General features: G+C 46.1%; 4 protein-coding genes across 4 annotated transcripts; 2 read left to right on the top strand and 2 right to left on the bottom strand.

Moving 5' to 3' along the window:
* Positions 1 to 329: 329 nt before the first annotated feature.
* Positions 330 to 922, top strand: F4822DRAFT_436112 (ribosomal protein S27-domain-containing protein; the record flags this gene model as incomplete). Its single annotated transcript, XM_051462274.1, has 3 exons — positions 330 to 332; positions 599 to 661; positions 740 to 922. 3 exons carry the CDS (start codon positions 330 to 332, stop codon positions 920 to 922), a joined length of 249 nt encoding a protein of 82 aa, XP_051317779.1.
* Positions 923 to 2,210: 1,288 nt separating this feature from the next.
* On the top strand, positions 2,211 to 4,001 carry F4822DRAFT_389313 (ribonucleotide reductase inhibitor-domain-containing protein). The gene has a single exon (XM_051456957.1). It carries the CDS (start codon positions 2,707 to 2,709, stop codon positions 3,625 to 3,627), a length of 921 nt encoding a protein of 306 aa, XP_051317778.1. The 5' UTR covers positions 2,211 to 2,706; the 3' UTR covers positions 3,628 to 4,001.
* Positions 4,002 to 6,161, bottom strand: F4822DRAFT_389311 (uncharacterized protein). The gene is made up of 2 exons (XM_051456956.1): positions 5,779 to 6,161; positions 4,002 to 5,671 (listed from the first exon to the last, which is right to left on the bottom strand). The coding sequence occupies exons 1-2, from the start codon at positions 6,009 to 6,011 to the stop codon at positions 4,135 to 4,137; spliced, it is 1,770 nt and encodes a 589-aa protein (XP_051317777.1). The 5' UTR covers positions 6,012 to 6,161; the 3' UTR covers positions 4,002 to 4,134.
* Positions 6,162 to 8,483: 2,322 nt separating this feature from the next.
* F4822DRAFT_389309 (uncharacterized protein) lies at positions 8,484 to 9,671 on the bottom strand. Its single transcript, XM_051456955.1, has one exon. It carries the CDS (start codon positions 9,644 to 9,646, stop codon positions 8,924 to 8,926), a length of 723 nt encoding a protein of 240 aa, XP_051317776.1. The 5' UTR covers positions 9,647 to 9,671; the 3' UTR covers positions 8,484 to 8,923.
* Between the last annotated feature and the right edge of the window lie 12,211 nt (positions 9,672 to 21,882).

The raw sequence follows: 21,882 nt of genomic DNA, 5'->3' as shown, positions 1-21,882 counted from the left end.
ACGGAAATTATGGGTCCAAGAGTGAAAAGCCCTAGCCCTCTTCAACGCTAAACTTTATTAGGCCATACCATAAGGGTCCTAGTAAATTTCGCCTCTTGCCCACCAGAGCGAATCTGTCCAACCAAAATCCGCATCCCCCGAAATTTACTAAACGAATTTTTTAATCTCGACTACCTACTCTACACACGACCTTCCCCTCAGTTTTTAACCATTGTCACCCGCAAGCCCAAACCAAAATCTGCAACATCGAACACCCTTCAGATTTCGACAAGTCAATCTAAGCTTGCTCAATCCATCTCTCAGGACACTCTAAGTGACAATCAGACAAGATGGTGAGTTATACCGACCTTGTTTTCTTATTCACGCCGTCGATCAAATCATCAACCGAGTCACCGTCAACTTCCGCGTCGTCAATCGTCAATATTTTCATCAGCCTAAACAATCTCGGCGACTTTCACAATAGTCTTCCTTAGAACCGTTTACGCCGCTAGAGATTAGGTTCATATTTTATCGGATGATTGAAACGGCGAAACAATTGATGATCGATTGGGCTTCTATTTTCAAATGGGATTGTTGTGCTGACAAAATTTTCAATTAGGTTCTCGCCGTTGATCTACTCAACCCCAGCCCGGCTGCCGAGGCTAAGAAGCACAAGCTGAAGGTATGATATAAATAAACCATCGCAATCGTCCTAAAGGCTAGATAATGATGATGCTAATGAATTTATTAATTATTATAGACTCTCGTCCCCAGCCCCCGGTCCTTCTTCATGGATGTCAAGTGCCCCGGTTGCTTCACCATCACCACTGTCTTCTCCCACGCGCAGACCGTCGTCATCTGCCAGGGATGCACGACCGTTCTTTGCCAACCTACCGGTGGTAAGGCCAGATTAACTGAGGGCTGCTCTTTCCGAAGAAAGTAGAGGATTTCGTCTCGCATTTTCTTCGTTCTTGGGCATTGGTCACGACTTCATGGTGTGGTTCGGATATCTGCAAGGGACACTCTTGACGGAAATGGGCGCATGAAAAAATTATGGCATTTGTCTCCCGGACATCCTCGACATCTTTTACGAACCTCTACGTCATTGCAGATAGACGACGGATACCAAAAGAGAACCTTAATACAAAAGGGGCGTTTGGGGTCCTGATATCTTGCATTCTCCGTTTATTTTTCCGCGAATGCTTCTTTCCGTTTTTATTCGCCTTGTGTATTACGAAGTCGTCACATCACTTAAAAGACTTCAGGCAGGATGGTATTAACTGCATGGGTGGATAGTTGGAAATGACTTTCCACATGAGCATCATCTGAGATCCAACTCGCAAGGGATGGATTCTCCTAGATGTGAGGACGTGGAACGTTGATTGAGGATCGCTACATACCCGATTGCAGTGGTCGTTATTTTCACACTGCATTAGGCGAATTCACAGGGTTCCACTGAAGCTTCCATCTTTACCAATTGTGATAACGTAGTTTTTGATTCGTCTAAGTGACTTGCCACTATTTTTGACGTCGTTCTAGTATGGCACCCTGGTGATCAATTTGATTGCATAATATCCAAACCTCCATTTTTAATGAAATGATAACCTAATGTACGTCACCAATATCCACCTGATATAACGTACTTCGCACGTCTTGTAGAACCTTTGTGAGCCCATCAACGTGCTTCCACCTGGGTGCTTGAGGTAACTGTAAAGGGAGTATGGTGAATGTTTATGATAATGTCAAACTTATAAGCATTAAAGGATATAAGCCTAGGGGTTTCTGGACACGTTGCGGAGAATTTATGACGTGCCCGTGGTTCATATTTCACTCGATATATAGAAATCTGATCGGTGATACGACGCCAACGTATGCACAGAAGATTGATACCCTCTAGTACAGCACATAATGAGACAATTCCCAGTACTTATTGGCACCATCTTGAACTACAAATATGGCACCTAAAGATATTAAATATACAACAAATACTTAATCATGGTAATCCATGGGAAAACGAAGTTAAAACTCTTCGAGACGGCGTCGATTCTGAGATCTCGAACTCCACATATATGTTGTATGTACATGTATGTACATAGATACCTTGGTACCTAGCTTAGATATCAAAGTGCACTTAATGGGTGGATTGTCCGCCAAGGCACTCAATTAACGCGTAAAAACACGCCAATTACGCGGGTTGCGCGCATCCCCCACCTTCTAAGCTACAGTGCATCGTCCGATCAGCCGCCCCCCAGATTGGAGCCATCCAGCCAGCCTCCTTTTTTGACAAGAAATCTTGTTTTTTCCCCCAATCCTCTTTTCATCATCATTCAGAACAGCATAGCACAAACGCATTGACAGGCTCGAGCTTGTTTCATTTTCGCACCAACAATCATTACATAGCTTTAGCTTTCATTTTTTTCCCAGCTTTGACTGACTAAAGCTTACGACCTTTTTAAATAGTCGACCTAATTGGGCTTTTTTTCTACCTAGGGTTGCAGGTTTCACGACAGTCATTTAGGCGTTGACTCCCAGAGCCCAATTGCGAATTCCATCATCACAATCGTAAGAACCACCAAAATCCACAATCACAACCTCGGATCTACGATCCCCTCATTTAGATCTGAGGAAACTCGGACCAGGCCAAGTGGGCCGCACTCGCATTCGACACGTAATCCGGATATTTACCTACATATCTCCTCATCCATCCATCCCATCTATCTCTCAATCATGTCGACGCCACGAATCAAGCGCCAATTCGCCGGCGCAGCAAGTGATCCCGCGCAACGACAAATCACCTCGTTCTTCAGCAGCAACGGGAACAATACATCATCCCCCGCCGCACGAACATACGACTCCGCTACAATCCCCACACTCCCCGCGTCCGTGCAGGCGAACCTTCTCTCCGTAGGCTTAAGAGTGCGTAAATCTGTGCCTGAGGGCTATAAGACGGGCACATACGCCGTGAAAGCACTTTGGGACGAACCTACCGGCTCTACCTCTTACACCACCGCGGCGTCAGCAGCAGCCATGGGTGAAGGCCGCTCGCGCGCCAACGCCATCTCCACACCACGAGAACTCCTCCCTTTCTGCGGGATCAACAAAGTCGGTGGTCTATCCACACAACCCGAAACCGACACCTCATCCACATCTACCTACCAACCACTCACCATTGCCGATTCCATGATCGACGACTACGACGACGTCCCCGGGTTAACGAGTAGTCAAGACACAATCTCCAGCACAGACCCGCATTCCTTTTCCACTCCCTCCAAGACACGCAAGCGTTCATATACCGAGGATGAAGATGATCGACCCGAGACACCGGATCGACGGTTAAATCTCAACATGAATTTTAACGTGTGGCGCGATAACTACGATGACGAAGTAAGCCCCAGAAGTCTAGGACCTACGAGTTGGAGCCCGAATAACGGTGGTGCTGGAAATGGCCGTGTTATGGCTGTCCCGCGCAAAGCGAAGACGCGTGGTGGGAGTAAATTAGCGACGGTCGCGCCAAGAGTCCTGGATCAGGAGAACTTTATGGTTGTTGATGCTGATGGAGGTTCCGCTGGAGATTTCGGAGAGGCAGATTTCCTGGTTGAATACGGAGACGGTAGACGAAGTTGGGAGGTTGAGATGAGTGATGCTTGACCAGAAAGGTGAATAAGATCGGATGAGGATTGGTTTTTATGGGATACCCCGAGGAGAAGCGGACTATCGAGGGAAAGTAATGGAGTATGGGAAGACATAGCAGCTGGAGCTATTGTCGCATGCGATTGATTTAGGTTGGTATGGCAGGTTGGGAAGCGGGAAGCAGAGCAAACACTTTCCATGGGGGGTAGGTGACTGGCGCAAGGGAGTTCCGTGCTCGCGTTACACAGGGATTGTATCACCATTGTATACCATTATTCAGGATCACGTCTGGGGACGATGGTGCTGGGTAAATAGATTGACTTCGTCAATTCGTCCTTTCTAGAACGATAGTTCATAGTGCTACATAAAGAATGATTTTCATTATAGGTACCTCCTCATTGGTATTGATTGCGTCTACGTTTACTAAGCATATGTTACGATGACCACGGGAAAGATTTTCGTCTCATTAAAAAGATTTTAAAAATTATCTATCTTGAATATCATCGGATACAATATACGCGGTACCTACTCAATCTGGAATCCTCCAAACGGATCCCGAAACTCGAGAAGGTCTCGTTGCCCATAGAACTCACCGGCTACAGTAAGAATCATATTCAGGGTGGCTAGTTCGTTGACCTTGGCTCTATGCGCTTTTGCTTGGTTCTTTTCTTCTTCTTCTGCATCAAGAGCAGCAAAAGCTTTTTCTTCGAGGGTCATAGTGGGGGGTTCTGTGGGGTTTTGTTCTGACGGGGCGTTGTCGACCTCGATACAATGCTGTTGGAGAAGGCGGATTTTGGCCGCTTCTATGTCAGCTTCTGTTTCTTGCTGCTGGGGCGTGTCAGATACTTCCCCATCCTCCGAGTCTGACTCAATTTGCATTTCGACGTCTGACAAATCTTCTGCTTTTTCGGATTGAACCGCCGGCTCAGTCCGATTGACCTCATTATCGACTTTATCGATTTTATCGCCATTGGTTGTAGGCTTAGTATCAGAATTCATCGTGTCCCCATTTTTCGCGATAGAAGAGCTAGTCTCTGATGTCTTACCACCCTGAGATTGGTCAAACTTCCGTTTGTGGGCTTCTGGATCGTTGCTATCCGTGTCGATGTACTCAAAGTCGCAACATTCTTCCGGGCTTGACTCATCGACACCTTCACCGACGTCGAATTCACCTTCGTCTTGGCTTCCAAAGCTGCTATCCCCGACCTCGTAGTGTTCTTGTAGGATTTCCACCTCGGCCAGGCTCACCATTAGCAAAACGGCCCTCTTGCCTAACTCGCGTATCCAGCCGATTTCCTGGTAGTCGAGCTCACCCCTTTCAGGTAGCCGTGCAAGGAGCGCCCATATCCATCTACTAGTACGCTCACGAAGGACCTGTTGCTTGCGAAGGAACTTACCCCCAAGGAGAATGCGCAACAAGCGGAAGACAGCGTCTTTATGCATTCCTGCGATCTGTACTGGAAGTGGGTCCGTACCCCGAAGCCGACCAGACCACTGAGGAAATGTGCCTGAGCGAGGACCAAATCCACCGACTTCAATTGGATTCGACCATGGAAGGGAAGATAATAATTCCTTTGGAGGTTCCTTTTGTAGAATTTGGCGAAGGCCTAGGTATTGGTTTATGATGGATGTGAAATACGCCTCGCGAATCTCGTCCGAATTACTGTTGTGTGGACGGCCTTCACTAGATTCAGGGCTGTCTTCATCATAGTATTCCAGGTCTGGAAATTCTTCGCCTTCATTACCTTCCTCACCCTCTTCGTATTTATTTTCTTCGTTTTCGTAGTCCATTTCTTCTTGTACATCTTCCTCCTCTTCGTATTCTTCGTCATCGTCATCGTCATCGTCGTCGTCGTCGAAGTAGTCGGGCGGATATGCGACGTACGCACCGTCTTCATAATATCCTCTAAAATCGCCTCGGCCGTCTTCATAGATACCCCGGTCGGCAACGTCTTCGTCTTCATCTTGCTGTTCGTCTGCAGATTGTGAAATGGCTTGTGGGGGTGGCTGTGGACCAGCTTTACTTGCAACCATAACATGTGGGAGCGCGGACGCCTGGACTCTACACTCACCATATCAGTATTATTAATCACCTAGAAGGGGAAGGAGAATCGGTTTAGCCTTGCAGGTCTTCAAGAAAGAAATAGGTGTCAAGAAAGGTTAGCTTACCGTACAGACTTGAGGTATGCCAGTGCTTCGGTATCATCTTCACATTCCAGGTCGCTATCACCGGTCGGCACGGTGGTAGGACATGCGAAGTCGCCAAATGCTGATCGTTGTCCGTAGTTATTATCCATTGTTGTGGCCGACCTAACGGATCCTGAATATCGCTTGCGACGAGCTCTGTGATTTAATCCGTCGCTCTCATCTTCGGCGGGGCGTTTCTTTGGTCCCATTTTCATCGGCGAGTTTGGTTTCGAAATGAACAGAAGTGGGATGAAAAGAGGAAAAATAAAGTTGCAAGTGTGATGTTCTGCCTAACGACGAATTGCGCGTGATGGATGTTAGAATAAGTTTGGGTGGATCCCTCTAAGACTACCTAAACTTTAACTGTATTTGGATTGTTCAATAAAATGAATGGTTGCATATTTGTCTCCGTTTAATGTATAAAAGAAGTTATTACAGGGTATTTAGAATTAACCGATAATCAAGAAGCATTCAACTTACAACTCATGATAATAATTATCCCCTGCTGACCTAGTTAGGTAAGCAGGCATATGTTACTCTTTATGGGATATAAGTAAGTCACCCGTTAGGTGTAGTACTTTGTTCAAGTATCTCAGTTTCTTGAAACAGGGTCAAAGATCTGCTACGAGTACGCCTTGAAGAAAGCCCCTCGAAGGAAAGCTTTTAGGATAACTGTAAGGCTATAGAATGGACTTTATAACGCCCATTATGGGTCATACACGTGTATATATGCTACCATGGTTGTATTACGTTAGGCTATATGCAGGCGAGCCATCCCTTGCGTATACCTAGGTAGGTAATACCACACATGCAGCCCGTGATAACTAAGCCTAGCCTGCTTCTACATCGTCTTCCTGCCCAGTGAGTCTGGGCGGAAAACCGCTGTGGCACTTTGGGATAGGGATATATGCTACGACAAGATTACAAATCACACAAGGATCCCAACGTCCAAAGTAAGCTTCCGTGTAAAATCCTTTATGGTGGTATTTCTCTTCACTAATAAGAGCCTTGTAAGTTATCATGGTACTAGCTTAGAGTGGTGGTAAGGGCTGAAGACTTTCAGCTGTCATGTAGACCATGCCTATAATCTTGGCCGTGCTATAGCCCCCTAGCGAAAGATACACTGGCGGCCGAATGGTTGGCAAGTAGGTGGTTTCAGGTATCACCTGCTCGGGTTTGAACTATCTTTATATCCTCAACTGTTGTCTGAGGCGCCCGCTTCGACTATCAGAGCCTTGCAGATAGACCCCAAATCGATCGACATCGAGATGGAAGCATTCAGCTTATTAACATGTATATCGATCGGGTGTTCCCGCCGAGGAGACGGCGCAGCTAGTGGTCGGGCGATATGCAATTTGCGTGGCTGTTCGACAGTTTCTGACTAGCGAGCTAACGCACATAGGATAGCTTGGGTCCCGATCGGCGGTCGAACGCCCCATGGGCGAGTGATTCTAATAAGTTCAATACTCGGCATTGCTTAGATAGCAAAAGGGCAGAGCGAGCTTCGTATTTCAAGTACCTAGGTAGTAGCCGTCCTACCCCGAAGCCTAGAAAGGATCGCCAAGGGGGTACTTCATTTATCTCCTGATCACTGCTGGGATCATTTCCGTGCAGAATTCCTATCCCATCGGAGTCTAGGCCTCGGGAAAACATTGAATCGAGTTGAAGAGCTTAATTAGACGTCTTCAGTCTCTTATCCTCTATCTCCTCTCGAGACCTCCGATAGTTGTAGTGCAACGCATCCCCCAGTCAACCTAGGTCTTTTCCCACGCGTCATTTTGCCCTCCTATAATGCATGTATGATTCGATAATCGGATCGAAGAGGATTCTCGTAGTTTTCGCGCGTTTTATATATATCTATCTTCTCTGAGGGCTTGGATGCTGATCATCGGGGATCTTGGAGCACACTGCCTATGATATGCGGTCGCACAATCTTCTGATCGGGGGAATGCCACGGCATTTGCCAAAGAACATTATTCAAAGAACAGCCGGTTTTGCCGTTGATTTATCATTCGATATCAAAGAGGTATTTTTATTTCGAAGCTGAGCTTGGGCTTGATCGTCCTTCACCGGCGTCGATTGATGAGTAGCAACCGGTGAGGTTTTGAATACTACCTAACACTGTAGGTAGGGGCTGTACGTACCGTGCGTTGAAATTTAGCGAGTTTAGTGGCGTTATGGCTTACACAGCTTGGCGATAAATCTTTACCGTGGGAAGAAATTACAACTTGCCTTTTCCATGATCATTCAAGAAGCGAGATTTCTTAGATCGATCTGCCACAAAAGCTTCAGATGCCCACATATACGCCCAACGTTGGCTATTCGTCACCTGTCGCCGGTCATAGGAGATTTGAGACCGGTGAAATTGGGTTCGCATGTACTTCCAAAGGCATTGGAACACAAGCCAGCTGCACAATTGTTCGTAATGGAGCAGCTATGCTTATATCTATGAGTTCAATAAGTGCTTACTATGGGGTTGGGGAAAAAAAAACTATTGGTCTTGTATAGATTATTGGTTCTGGTGAAGCGTCTCGAACGAGAGGTACCCTGGCATCTCTAGGTATTTGAAGGATCTAGAGCGACTTCATCGGACTGGCCACGTGGTGTATAACAAGTAGTGGCAAGATGGCAGACCCGCGTTAAGACTTAGCTCGTAATGGCGGTGGCTGTAGTCGGACTTATCAATATTTGCTTGTTGAAAATGTCTACTGAACGAATCTAATAACGGCTCTCCTCTATTACAAGTCATATCCTGTCTAGGAAGCCCAACTGGTTTAACTAAACTGCAACGCCACCAAGCCTACTAGTTAAAGCAACGTCCCCCTTCGAGAATGACGATATTATACCAGACTAGTATACCCGTCATACTATTCCAGCTTTTAGCAGCCTATCATTATCGCCGTTCACGGAAAGAAATTGTTGGTAGAATCGTTTCGTGAATGGAAGTCTAAAACGCTCCATGGGTGTTCACGTTCCATGTAGTCTTCAATGCTTCTCTCCCTAAATTCCTCGTTGCGAGGAGGAGTCTGGCCGTCACTGTCTTGTGGTGGTGTATTCCCTTGAATTGTCGCGTCGACCAAGTTGCTTTGAGAGGTCAGTCAATATTCATGTCAAAGTACGATCCAACTTACACGGCGGAACCTGTATTATTATGGGTCGACCATCGTCTTCCATATCGTTGGTCGTTACCCGCCGCTGACTGATATCCGACTTGGCCCTGAAACCCATGGCCTACTACTTGTATGTTGTTCTCATTATCTAACGCTCCCATACTTGATGGAGACGACATTGTTGGTGCATCGTAGGCGACTTGGCTTCCATCATCGTGATGGGTATAATATGCTAGTTGGGCATACGGAGTCATGTCGCTACGCTGCATAGTTGCGGTTGAAGGAGTATAGGCGGGGGATGAAGTAGCGACAAGGCTTAAAGCAGTCATGGCAGGGTATGATAACGAGGTTTGGAAACTCGGATCGGATGGAACATCTCTACCATAGTCGCCAAGAGTTGCATTATGCGCTGTACTATAGGCGTCGCTACTCCCTTGTGGGACATCTGACAGTGGAGCTGATGGATCGAGGGAGGGATGTGTATCGGGACAAGGGTCGGGATTGTATGTTGGAGAGTTCGTCATATTCGTGTCACCCTGTGTGTCTACTGTGTCGGCGTCGCCAGTATCGTACGAAGTTGTGGAATGGGCGTTATAGTATTCGAAACCCCCAGCCTCGCCTTCTAGAACGGTACTAGGAACTCGACGTTCATGCCGACGGGGACGGGCGTTCCTGCTATAGTGGTTGGGGTTTGGCCGGTTACGACGCCCGGACTCGCGCGCTCGATCGTTGTCTGTCATGTTTCAAATGTTTCAGATGGACTTCCTAAGAATCAAAAGTTAATACAATGCCTATCCCCATTAATGGTGGTAAGGCAAGAACGGAGCTTGTGAGCTTTTAAACCGATCAAAAGGGGCTTGGAGGCTAGAAGGATCAACAGTATCGGGCGCGATCCACATTGCCTTCTGCCTTATTTCTTTGAAAATGGAAGTCTCTCATCCAAGAATTAGAAACCTTACCCCAATCACCTTCTCACATAGCCCTACCTATGTGCCTTGGTTGTGTGGGGCGCGGCACGACCGAGGGTAGAGTCAAGAATGGAAACCAAGGACCGAACCGGGTAATCGTCTACAGCTAAGGAGATAATAGGAATTAACTCACAGAGTCGCTGCATACATGTAGCTGTGATGTACGGTGGCGCCCTTCGATCGTGTGCGATCTTTACAAAGGCTTGCCACCGACCCCACTGCCGGTAAGAAGCCATTCAGGTATCATGGAGCTCAAAGCTGTTAGTAGAAACGAAAGGAAAATGCGGTCAGCCTAACGCATTAGGCAATGGCCGGGCGAGAGGTACGGCATGTACTAGAGGAGCTTTATTGTAGTCAATGAAACAGGAAGCTCATGAGTACCTATCCTATCAGATCCTCGTTGGCCGTATGTTGGAAAGGTCGATCCTCTGGGCTGAGTAGTAGCTGAACAATGGTTGCATTCCATGAGTTACTTCGCAGTTATTTGGCTGAAGGACAAGCAGGTTCGGTAACGGCTGCGAACTATAGGCTTCTCGGGGTTGGAGAACATGTGGCTGCATGATTGATGTAGGGGGGGCTGGCTACTACGTGGAGACGACAGAATGGAAGCTCGACAACTTTTTACCGCAATACCTTCAAGGGATTGACCGATGAATATTGGAACCGCGGTTGAGCTATTGCTTTTACCTTATGAATGAGAGCTGTTGAAGGTCGGGTTTTCAAACCGAGTACAGAGAAGGCAAGGTCAGGCTACACAAGCATGGGGGTTATCCATCAGGGCAGTAATGTAAGCTAAGGGCATTTCCACCCATTCACATGTTCCGAATTACCTTTATCCTTATTCGTGAATCCGAGACGGGCGAACCCCCAGGATTAGTTCATCGATATTCTCCAGTGGAGAGTGGATTCTGGGACATCCTAGGAGATGTATAAGATCGCTCCATGCAAGTTACGTATTCTGTCGTATTATCATCCAATATCGAAGAGAATACCTGATTCGCCTATATGACTGCATGATGGCTTCATTAGTTCTCGGTCTTTTGGGCGGACATGGGCAACGGTTCCGGGCTAGTTGGTATCGTACCTAACTCCACTGCCATTCACACTTACACTATAGCGCAAACCAGAGGAGCGCACTACAAGAATTAGATACCTACCATTTGGCGGGGGTACCCGCCAATTGCTTCTTGCCCTAATGCGAACTACGTACTTAGGCTACTGTAGCTGCTGCAACAGCTCCCATGAGGCTTGCCGTGGCGCTTCAGGGGATAGTAGAACCGTGTTCAACCGCGTTCCTCTCGGTCTAAATAATGATCGTGCCGTAACGAATAGGACGAATTGCAGATGGTATTGCAAGATTTAGCTTAGAGGTGGATTGTCTAGGAGGCTTTAGTGTGAATGACAATGATGATGATATTGCTGTTTCGTCTAAAAGGGGTAATCGGTATCGTTCCCCTGGTTCGATGTCAATTGAGCGAAAAGTACCTAGGTAGGTTGTCAGCATGCAACGTTCACAATGCTTGAACTATCTAGGCAATTGCTGATGATTCCGCTACGGAAGTCCCGGACCGACGATGTTGATTTCCGTCGCATAGGCCTTCTCTTCAACCATGTTGACCCACGGCTACCGGGCGTCCGTCCGTGCTCTTTGGAATGCTGCCCGACAAATATTGCGATTGATTTCTCCCTACAGCCTAATGCGGCTCAAATTATGTGTTACTTTCGGTCAACGTCATGGTTCTTGCTCTATTGAACGGTAAAGACTTGGCAGTGCTCCGTGAACGGGGGGTTCTCAACTCGACTCTAAAATATCGCACACACTTCCTAAATGTAATTTACTAGCTATTGGAGGGGTTCATATTCAGACGATTAAATAGTAGCTTGACGTATTTTCGTCTAGTCTTGGCAGGGACTGTGGGTATCATGTGGTCGCCGTCCGATCATGCAGCAACTAACCGAATCGGAAAGCATATCACACGCCTACCTAGGTAGGTAGGGGATATGTAGAAGTGCTGTTTGAGATTGTGCCTACTAATATACAATCTAATCTTGAGGCTACGTCTAGGGCCAAGCCCCACTGCCTTTAGAAGAGCCTCTGGCGGGTTTACTGTTGTATTAGTTCATTGTGACAGGGTATTGGATGTGACTTACTACTCTCTTGCCGATACGACGATTGACTATCCTCACTTAAATCACTGATCAATAGCGACCGACGTGGCCTGCCGAATCTAATACCCTGGTTACATTATACCGCCTACAGCCGCTTTTTTATATATCGTTTTACGTTTGTCAGCCCATAGTTTAAAGTCAAGGCACGTATCAATCACTAGATTTTTCTTTCTGCGGTGGGGAAATGGAATGGTGCCCAACCGACAACCTAGGTAGCCATCACACATTTAGCGATCCTCTCTTATGTCAGCTTTTGGTGCTACCCAAGGTCCATCCGGGAACAGCTAACCGGCATTGATACCTAGGTAGCTTACAATATGATGGTTCCAAGGTAAGCAGTTTGAGCCTCATATACATGGGTACATTTTACGCGTCATCTAGAAGACCCCACGGGCTCCAGCAATAAAGATCGCTCGTCACTACTTTGGGATGATGGTCAGGGGTCGTTAGACTATCGAAGGCATTGTTCGAGAGGAGCAACAAGTCCGAAACTTGGGTATGATTGAGTTTGTGTTTTTAATAGGAACATTAGCCAAGATGATTAGAAGGATTGATAACTTAGCAACGCGCCATATCAATAACTTGTGAACCATATAATTAATAAACGGCGGTGTAGGACTAAGAGACAGCTACCAAGTATGAATAGGTCAGCTCAAAATGCCGTTCAGTATTGTATTCGCGCAGCTTTTAGGGGTGGTATTGAAAATTTCTAGTGTATCCAAGGCCCGAGCTTGATGGAGAGAGAAGATGAGGCCATTTTGAAAAGTCACCTAATCATACGCTCTTCCGGAGGTTACATCCCTTGTTGGGGGGCTAGACTTTCGGCTTTCCCGTCCTACTTTCGTTCCCTTGCCGCACAACACAGAAGGCTACAATTATGGCGGGGAACCGGCGGGTGATGGCTTCTGAGTATGTTGCGGTAATGTGACCGGGCGGGTCGAGAAGCAAAGTAATCCCGCTTATCAGATCTAGATTTCACCCATAGCGTAAGAAAGGCGCCCTGCGTACCGCGATCGTGTGAGGGCTGGTGAGGATGGTTGGAGATCACCTCCCTTTCTAGGAGATTGGTGTGTATTAGCAACGCAGTAGCGGGAGATTCAAATATATTCTATTGATGCAGGAATTGAAACCGGCGAAAACGCAACAAATGCGTAGTGGGCAACAAAATCGCGACGCAATAGTTTGCTTGCGAAACGACCATGCTGACAATGAACCCTCGCTGATAATAAATAATTTTATTAAGGACAGGGTACCCTTTTGATACGTCAGGACATACCTAGGTACCTAAGGTATGCCCCGTCTTGGGTAATAAGTAAACACCCTAATGCGGCTCCTTGTAGTACTATCCCCAGCTCTTGCTGTATGTGGTAGTCTTTCATCTACTTACCCGCTGTTGCACAGCATTAAAATAGCATATTTCTATAGCTCTACCTCCTAGCTATTTATCAAAACAGTCTTTGCTCTACTATCATCTCTGTCACTATCCTCTCTCCCGTCACCTAAGACACATCCTTTTGGAGGCATACAAACGGCCAGTCATTCTACTTTACAGACAGCGCATCTATTCTATTTGCTTATTTCGCCTATACCTTGTTTAGCGACCATAGTTTGGTATTATAGGTACCTAGCTCTATGTCTTACTATTTAAGGCGGCCCTCCTTATCATCCCACATTATACCTCCTTTTCCCAAAGAGTTGTATTTTAGGATCGGCGAACTGTACCTCATGTCAACCATAATAATTAATCAAGCTAGTCCAAACCATTGTACGTGTCCGGAAACCCCTTTTGCCACCCATCGCAACCATGTCCGAGCCACTTGCCACATCTAGAGGTACGTACATATACATAGAGATGTTCGAGCGGGGTTCTATGATCATGTCGACTCTCTCCATAAATTGCAACTAATACACGTTTTCATGGTCTTATTGAGCTCTATTCTGATTAAATCCCCTGCTCTACTTTATATTCACCCAAGTACTCATGGACAGTAGGCAGATAAGCATTCGACGACAATATTTTTACCGCTTTTAGGTTCGGATCCGAGATGGTACATCCGCGGTGTGGGTGGCGTGCGATACTCGTTGCATGGGTGGTCAAATCGTTGGCACGGCACGCTGTTGTGTATCCTATCAAATTACCCTACGTTATATCTCGGGAGTGGGTATTCGGATGTGTGTAATCAGCATTATACACATAACTAAATTGCGAGCCCCATCAGTTGTCTTATTTTATGCCCTAGCTAATCTGACAGTTCGCAGTCCATCCTAGGAGATGATATGTGAGCATCGCTATCATTTGTTTATTGTGTCCGGAAGGTACCTAGGTAGGTAGTTATAAAGACATCACGCTCGGCTTTCAATCAAGGAAATGCTCGCATTCCCCGCAAGCCTAACCCCATGCGTGAAATATGGCGTATGAAGCGTTGTGCCGAAGGGGAGAGATTGGCGTCACAGATCTCTTATGTAACCTCGGGATTGAAATCTGTTGGTGACACGAAATATTCATTGGTTTGGTTCATGCATGGCAACGCTGGCCCGATTTCCCCGGATTGCGAATATTAACGCTATTACAGCTTAGAAGTGCTGACAGCAACGGGACCTTGTCAAGGTAACGAGCTAGAACTGCTTATCTAGATACCTAGGCGGGTACTAGAGCATCATCGTGAATGATCATCATCAGCTGCAGAATATTCGTCCCCTGCCGTTGCTTTTAACTAACTATTTACGGAACAACCCGCTGTTGAAATGCACATTATGCTCCAGAAGCTTGTCACGTTGTCTCAATGAGGTAGCTAGTGGCAGTTTCGGGACGCCTCTGGTCTGGGGTGACGTATGGGGTCCTGTTGTGTAATCTAATCTACCTCTAGGGTAATTTCAGCTCATCCTACATTAATCTATTTATCGGACCATAATGAAAAAGCAAATTCCTACTTGTATCCAAGGGTCCCATAGCCTATGACCAGCTACGATCTCGAAGAAAAATAAACTCAGCCATCTGGACAGCATGCGCTTGCGAATTTCCACCGCGGAAGGCTCCGGTGGACTCATCCAAATCTCCGGCGCTGCTATCTATCATTTTGACTGTGGTATAGGCTAGAAACTGCAATGATCTACATTCAAGAGGTTCGTACCTAAGTACCTAGTAGAAAGGTCTAGGCAGGAATAGGCATCGTCCCCTATGATTTCCTTCTTGCTAACTCCTCGAATAGTTTTCGAGTTTCAGCCGTCATGCTTCAGGGCTTTAACAATGCGGCAGAAGTTGCGAGCATATTGTGGCGTGAGGAGCCGCTACTCCATTACCTTTAGATCACATATCAGATGGGTGCATGAGTACATACCTAGGTAAGCGGAGAAGACATATGGCATAGGAGAGAGATGGACCAAGTTCAATTTGACAATTATAGCACATGCTATCTCTAAAATGCAAGAATTAGGTCCTATAATACCACCCTAGATGAGAGTCAGCGATGAAAATTTACATGGAAGAAGAGCCAGGGTTGTGGAGAAAATGTATAACGTTGTGATCGAAGCTACCTAAGATCCGATTTTACGGGTATTTGTAAGCGATTAAGAGACTGCTAATATCCATAGAGGAAAATACGATCTATGCTATTACTTACAAACCAAAATCTCTCACTAGTCTAACTTGAGAAGAGTACCCTCTCAGCAACCAGGGGTCATGCCTAGGTAAAGCTCAATTCAATATAGAGTGACTATACGTATCTCTACACCTCCAGTTACATACCTCATATCCTATTGTGTGGCTTTGATGGTTCTCTACTCTCTATAGGACGCTAACGAGCAGCATCGACATACACGCTTACGGGCATGAAATGCCAGGGGATACTTGCCTAAGCACTCTCCGCTTATCACTAATGTTACTCTTTTCCCCCGTGAGTATTAAATATTGCTGTTGGCTATGCTCAAATCGTTCCAATAGATACTCTCTATAGTACAACCGAAAAGACTTCTTACTAATAATAATAGTACACCCACGGCTTGCAAGAGTTTTGCCAAGCATTAGGTAATTGAACATAAGTAATTCACCTTATTAGATTCTCGTTAGAAGACTTTAATAGGTGCATACTAGCTATCTCGTCTATATCACTTAGCACACTACTTAACTCTTGATCGCTTACTAATAGCTAAGTAGTTTTCACTCCTATGATCCTACAATTAAACCACATATCGAAACTTGTATATGTCCCATCAGAAAAAGTCTAACAACATACCTAGGTACATAGAGGCTTATACCACTCAGGAAAAGGCCATCCCTTATATAGACAATAGTAACTTTAAATGTCTTCTAGGAGCTACGTCTTGCCTGAAACGACTAAGATAAACGCTATATATATATACCCAGTCTGTCGACCCTGAGAATATATAGTTATTAAACAGTATACTAATAGCCCGATACGATGTCAATAGTCTAACTGTACGGAATAGCACGTCATGCTGAGTCTCGGGAGATCCCCTTATTGCCGTAGGGGAACTCCATTACCGATATGGGAACAAGGAAGTTCTTCGGACAAATGGATTACTTGTATGTATAAAGTAGTTCCTATAGCAATTATCTTTGCGCAATAACAGAGTTGTTTACCCCCTCTATATGGTAAGTCTTGTGATGAACACAATGGTCTGAACTCTGACTGTCGAAAGGCAACCCCCGATTCTTCCATCTGCTAAGTGTCGAACCTACCGCTAATATAGGTAGCTAGGGAGGTTGTGTCATGGGAGATATAGGAGGCATTATGCGAGTTAGTGAGGCCGATGGGGGCTTCTCCTAGACCTTTGTGCGAGCTTTTCATACAACAATATCGCCGCCGGCACGATTCTCCCAATGCGATTGGCTTGTCGCAGGGCCTATGGCGTATCGACCGGTCGTACGGGGGCAAGCGGTCGCATGATTCACCGATGAATATTTGCGAATAGTGCATGTATATCACTCCAAATGATTAATATCGTTGTTTGTACGGTGATTTCAGCCCCGGTACTCTTGGTCGCCGTGAAGAAGATTTGGCCTGTAAGTTTCGCGGTATGGTAGGATTTGAAGGTGCCACCAAGGCGTCGTCAGCCACAAGGCACCAAAATCGATGTTTCTATCGTCTCGTTTGGGCTTAGGGGTCGGAAAGGGGCCGATGGCAGGTGCTCCGGATAAGAATGTGTTCAGAGGCGCCTTGGAATGCTGTTCTGTTGCCTTCTTTGGCATCATCGCCCCTGTTTTGAAATTAATTTGCTTCACAGAGAGATGACAACTCACGTAACACGGCCCAACCTTATAGCAATGCTTGGGGGTATATGTCTGTTGATATGTAAGGATATCGTCATCGGCGCAGCACGTAGCAAGCTTTTATGGTTGCACCGCGATGATATTTTGGTCTCGTCGACGCGATTACTGAGGTAACATGACCGGCGCTGTGTAGCACAGGACAGTAGAGCCCCAATCATGGAATTCTGCGGGAAGGGCGGCATTTCGGTTGTTCAAAAGCAAGTCGTTTGTGGCTTGTGGCACTTCCTACTGCATATCGGATAGGGACGGAACGTTGACGCGTCGGCGGGTCTGACTTGTAGTCGAACTGGGTGCGGTTGCGATATTATTCGATGGCTTAGTACCTGTTATAGTGGTTCTGTTCTTGTGAATTGGCTGCTTTGAGATAGTAGCATTGCGGCTTGGGATCCACTGAGACAATAGGGACAGGCGACGGCGGTGTCGGCATCACATATGCGAAGGTGGCTTGATGATGCAGATTTCTTCTTCGGAGCCCATCGCGTATCCATTGTGTTCCATCAAACGATCATTCGCTAGTTGGATTAATACTATCAATACCTAGGTAGCTAATGGGATTTATATTATGCCATCTCGATAGCGTAAGCCTTCTATACGTGTATGGGATGAAGTATTCGGCGAGCCTCGACACGTAGTATGGGATGATCGCTTGGGTAGGGGGTGTTTGCTTGCGCCGTGGTACGAAAGTAGGCGTGCTGCATATAGTTTGGCGAGTCCGTCTGCTCGAAAGATATAACGAACATCGTGGTTTGATAGTTCGTGTTAATGAATTGCCAATGTTGATGATTGTAAGATGGTAGGTTTTAGCTTGGCACTATTTTGTGATTGTTTCTGTAGTATTGTGGCCTCCAAGTAGGGCAAAGAATATCCGGCTATGGGTTTTAGGGGGGAGGGGGTTGACTTTTAGGGGGACCAACGCCCTAAATGGTCGACAAAGGGCAATAAAACGGTCAGCATCCACGTTATGTTACTATTATTGGTTCATCTTAATAGGTATGTAAGGCTGAGGGCCTCCTATTTGAAAAATTTTTACCTACAAGGTCCGCACGTGTTTCGACCCAGATAATCATCCCTCTCCAATAGAGACGAGATCTATTAGTAGGCGATGGAGGGTATCAACACCAACAACCGGGCTATCACTAGTGGCAACATACCATACCTGTCATCTAGCATCGTGGGATCGTCCATCACACAAGGTGAATGTTAGGGACATGGAGCTGTGATCATGTGCCTATCGATGAGATGAATGGTAGTTGTTAGAACGTACATGATCTATTGGTGTTAAGGCAACCCTCAGCTCACCTGTAAGGCTAAGTCATGGGATACATGTAATGGAATCACGATGGGGGCCTCTATAAAGTTTCATAGGCGCGTTGATAACCGCACCTGTAATGGGCCCCCTTTCTTGGTAGACCCGACTCTTTCCCAAAGCAGAAACGGGAAGAAAGATGATTTGACCGTACCGTAGACCCTAGCCCTAGTGAAGTTCGGTGTGTAGTTATCGCCCGCGCTTTCCGCTCCAATAATGCCCGTAGATAGGAGTGGGCCTTGTCGTGGTTGTACCTAGGTAGGCAACCAGTTTTCATTCCAGTAGTTCGGATCCGTTGATGAACTGTAGGTCCTTGCGTTTAGTACCTAGGATATGTATCCCACAGTGTCTTAACACTGGTTACTAAGGGTTGTATCTCGCGCAAGGCTCGCCTGGTATAACCATCGTGAGGTTTGTTCTTTCCATGACCGCCCCACGACTGATAGTAAAACGGTTACTGGTGTTTTTAGGGGTCAATTGGTATTTGTTGGTTTCATTTGCAGGATAAGACGAATTAAATAGAATGTTATATGCTCTTTCGGTTGCACATTAGGCAATTGGCCCTTATAAGCGGCCATTTTCGAAAGGAGCGGAGCCCTTCCCGCGACCCGACTGGGCTTGAAACTAATGACCTCGAGGAAACAGCATGCAAAAAAGGAGAGACGAGAACGAATTATGTGCTGTTGGTAAGCAAGGGTGTCTCATCTAGCTTAGTAGTGCTCCTCTAATGTAGCACTGGTATTTCCAAGAAAAGGAAGGAGGCCCGTTCATGATCTCACTGCAGCAGATTACGACCTCAAGAGCCTACGTTGCGGCTCAAGAGGATTGCGCGATCCACGTCAGGAAATCGGCGCCGGGTTTGGGAAGGTTAGTGAGAATATTCCTTGTAGTGCTCCTATATCGAATTCGTTCGTCTGCAGGACGCCACCACAAGAAATGATAGGGATAGACGGGGAACCCCCTAGTTCTTCTTGCTATTATGCATGATGAAGAACTGTTAGCTCGGTACATTGGCTTGCATAATATTGACTGGTGATGCAATGTGATGTGTTGTAGCGATCGATCGGCGTTATCGCATACCCCTGGCTTGTTACTTGTTGTATCGTGGAACGGTCCCATTCCATCCCCTCAATGGGGGGAGTGGGAAGTATTCCATGAATTGAGGCTCTTTAGTTTAAAAGGGACACGACACGGATAGATTCCTGGTCAATCCATTAAAGGCGAAATCCTATTGGATACTGCATCTAATGAAAAAAAAGGGACAGGCGAATAATATAGATATGAGAGGTGCGTCTGCATCGAAATAAGATGATGTGGTCGACGATGGACAAGGGGACGATTAGGGGAATTTAGGGGATGGAGAGCCAAGAAACAGCAGTAATCTGGACCTTTCCGGGGTACCAATCGACCTGCAGATTTCCACTTTTTAGTGCTATGACCTGTAGCTAATCCCCGGATGTACGCAATGAATCTCCACATGGCTTCCCGCCTTTAGCGCTGTACCAGCTAATTAACCCACTATTACTGGAGCTAACCTCCACCAGATAGGTAGGTAACAGTACACAACACACATCCGCTAGAAGCTACGTATCGCCGAAGAGCCGCATTGAAGGCAATGACGACCCAGGGGAAGAAAGAGCAAATGCCGTAATATTGGATTCAGCTAGCTAGGTCTCCACCTTCCGGCCGGTATATAAGTCGTCTTCATTTGCCGACGCCGCCGAGCTTCATGAGCAGGAACCATCCGGTCGCCCGGGTTCGTCACTTTCTTCGCCGGATCTCCAACACGAATTCGCAGCTCAATTAGCGCCGACAAGGTACTTACAAAGATTATTTTATCTCTAAAATAATGTGCTCCTCACTATACGATTTGCGCATCGTCTATTTTCCTACCAATAGCTTCTCGCATCAATTAGTTTGTCCACGTAGGTTTGATAACTTCGAGGTACCACTTCATCAACTAAAGGCATCACCAACATTGCATGGTCTCCTTGCTATGCACTTCCCGTCACCCCTAATACGACAATGATATACTATTAACAATTAGAGCCAAGATATAGTCGTGGAATCGAGCGTCTAGATCCCTTAGTGGGTCGTGACACCCTTTGGTGCCGCTGTAGTGGGCTTCGATATTATGCACTATTAACTAAGTTACGACTATCATTCTTTAAGACCAAGCGATCTTGCGATTGAAAACGTGGTCTTTATTTGCTCCTTATTCTAGGTATACCACGCGTTATTCCATGCTTGAAGTCGAGAAGTCCACCGACCCATGTGTGCCGAGGTATCTAGGTAATCAACAGCATCGAGGCCCCAATCCCGACATACTTAGGTTACCAATAGGGAATATCTCATTGATAATATTGATATACTATATATAAAGGACGGGTCAGTAAAAATAGGTGTAGCCATGCGATTTAACTTCGAGGTTTGTTCCGAAGATAACTCGGTGAGTTATCCCTTTAGCGCACATTGACCCAAACCAGGATATAGGTATCTTCGCCTACCTGCCTTCAACGCCGCCCCTATATACATGAGAAAGATCATTTAACATAAATTTTAGTAGCTAGTTTCATTTCATAGGCCGGTGCTTGAATGCGCAGGCAATCACGACAACTAACACCCAACAATCTAGACCCCATAAGGACGTATACTCCGCTTCACTTCCATCGCAATTGCGCTACGTAAATACCAATAGAGAATATTATATAATATTACTATCGCCTCGATAAATTTGAAACGAGGCCTAGTGTATCTACCTTGGTTAGTCGGTGACTAACATTAAGTCAGTACTCCGATCTGAGAGCACAGCATACATATCATAAACTTAAGGCGACCTAATAGCTTGAAGAGTAATAAGTCTATATAAGACGAATAATGTCTCCGGCTTATAATTAAGTACTCTTAACCTCCCCAAAACATAACTCGTACATGTTACTAACCTAAGGACACCTACTAACCCGCATCATCGTAGCTTTAGGATATCATCAGCAAGAACCTTAGCGAGTTTTCTCAATTGCTATCTATATCACGATATGCGAGGAGCAGAACCATCGTTCAGAATGTTTTATATGCCCTGAAAGCACGTCATTCCGGCCATAGTGGCCACACGGCCCTTGCAACACCCCCATAAGGTAGGTAGATAAAAGGCCACACATCGAGCTCAAAAAAACGATATTTATGTAGTTGGGTCGCTAGACTCTCACAGCCGATCGGGTTTTCGAGACTTATAGAAAAGAAAAT

The sequence above is a fragment of the Hypoxylon trugodes genome (genome assembly GCF_022578975.1).
Source record: "Hypoxylon trugodes strain CBS 135444 unplaced genomic scaffold F4822scaffold_2, whole genome shotgun sequence".
Classification (NCBI taxonomy): domain Eukaryota; kingdom Fungi; phylum Ascomycota; class Sordariomycetes; order Xylariales; family Hypoxylaceae; genus Hypoxylon; species Hypoxylon trugodes.
The sequence above is the reverse complement of the archived record's forward strand: the minus strand, read 5'-3'. Positions and strand labels throughout refer to the sequence as shown.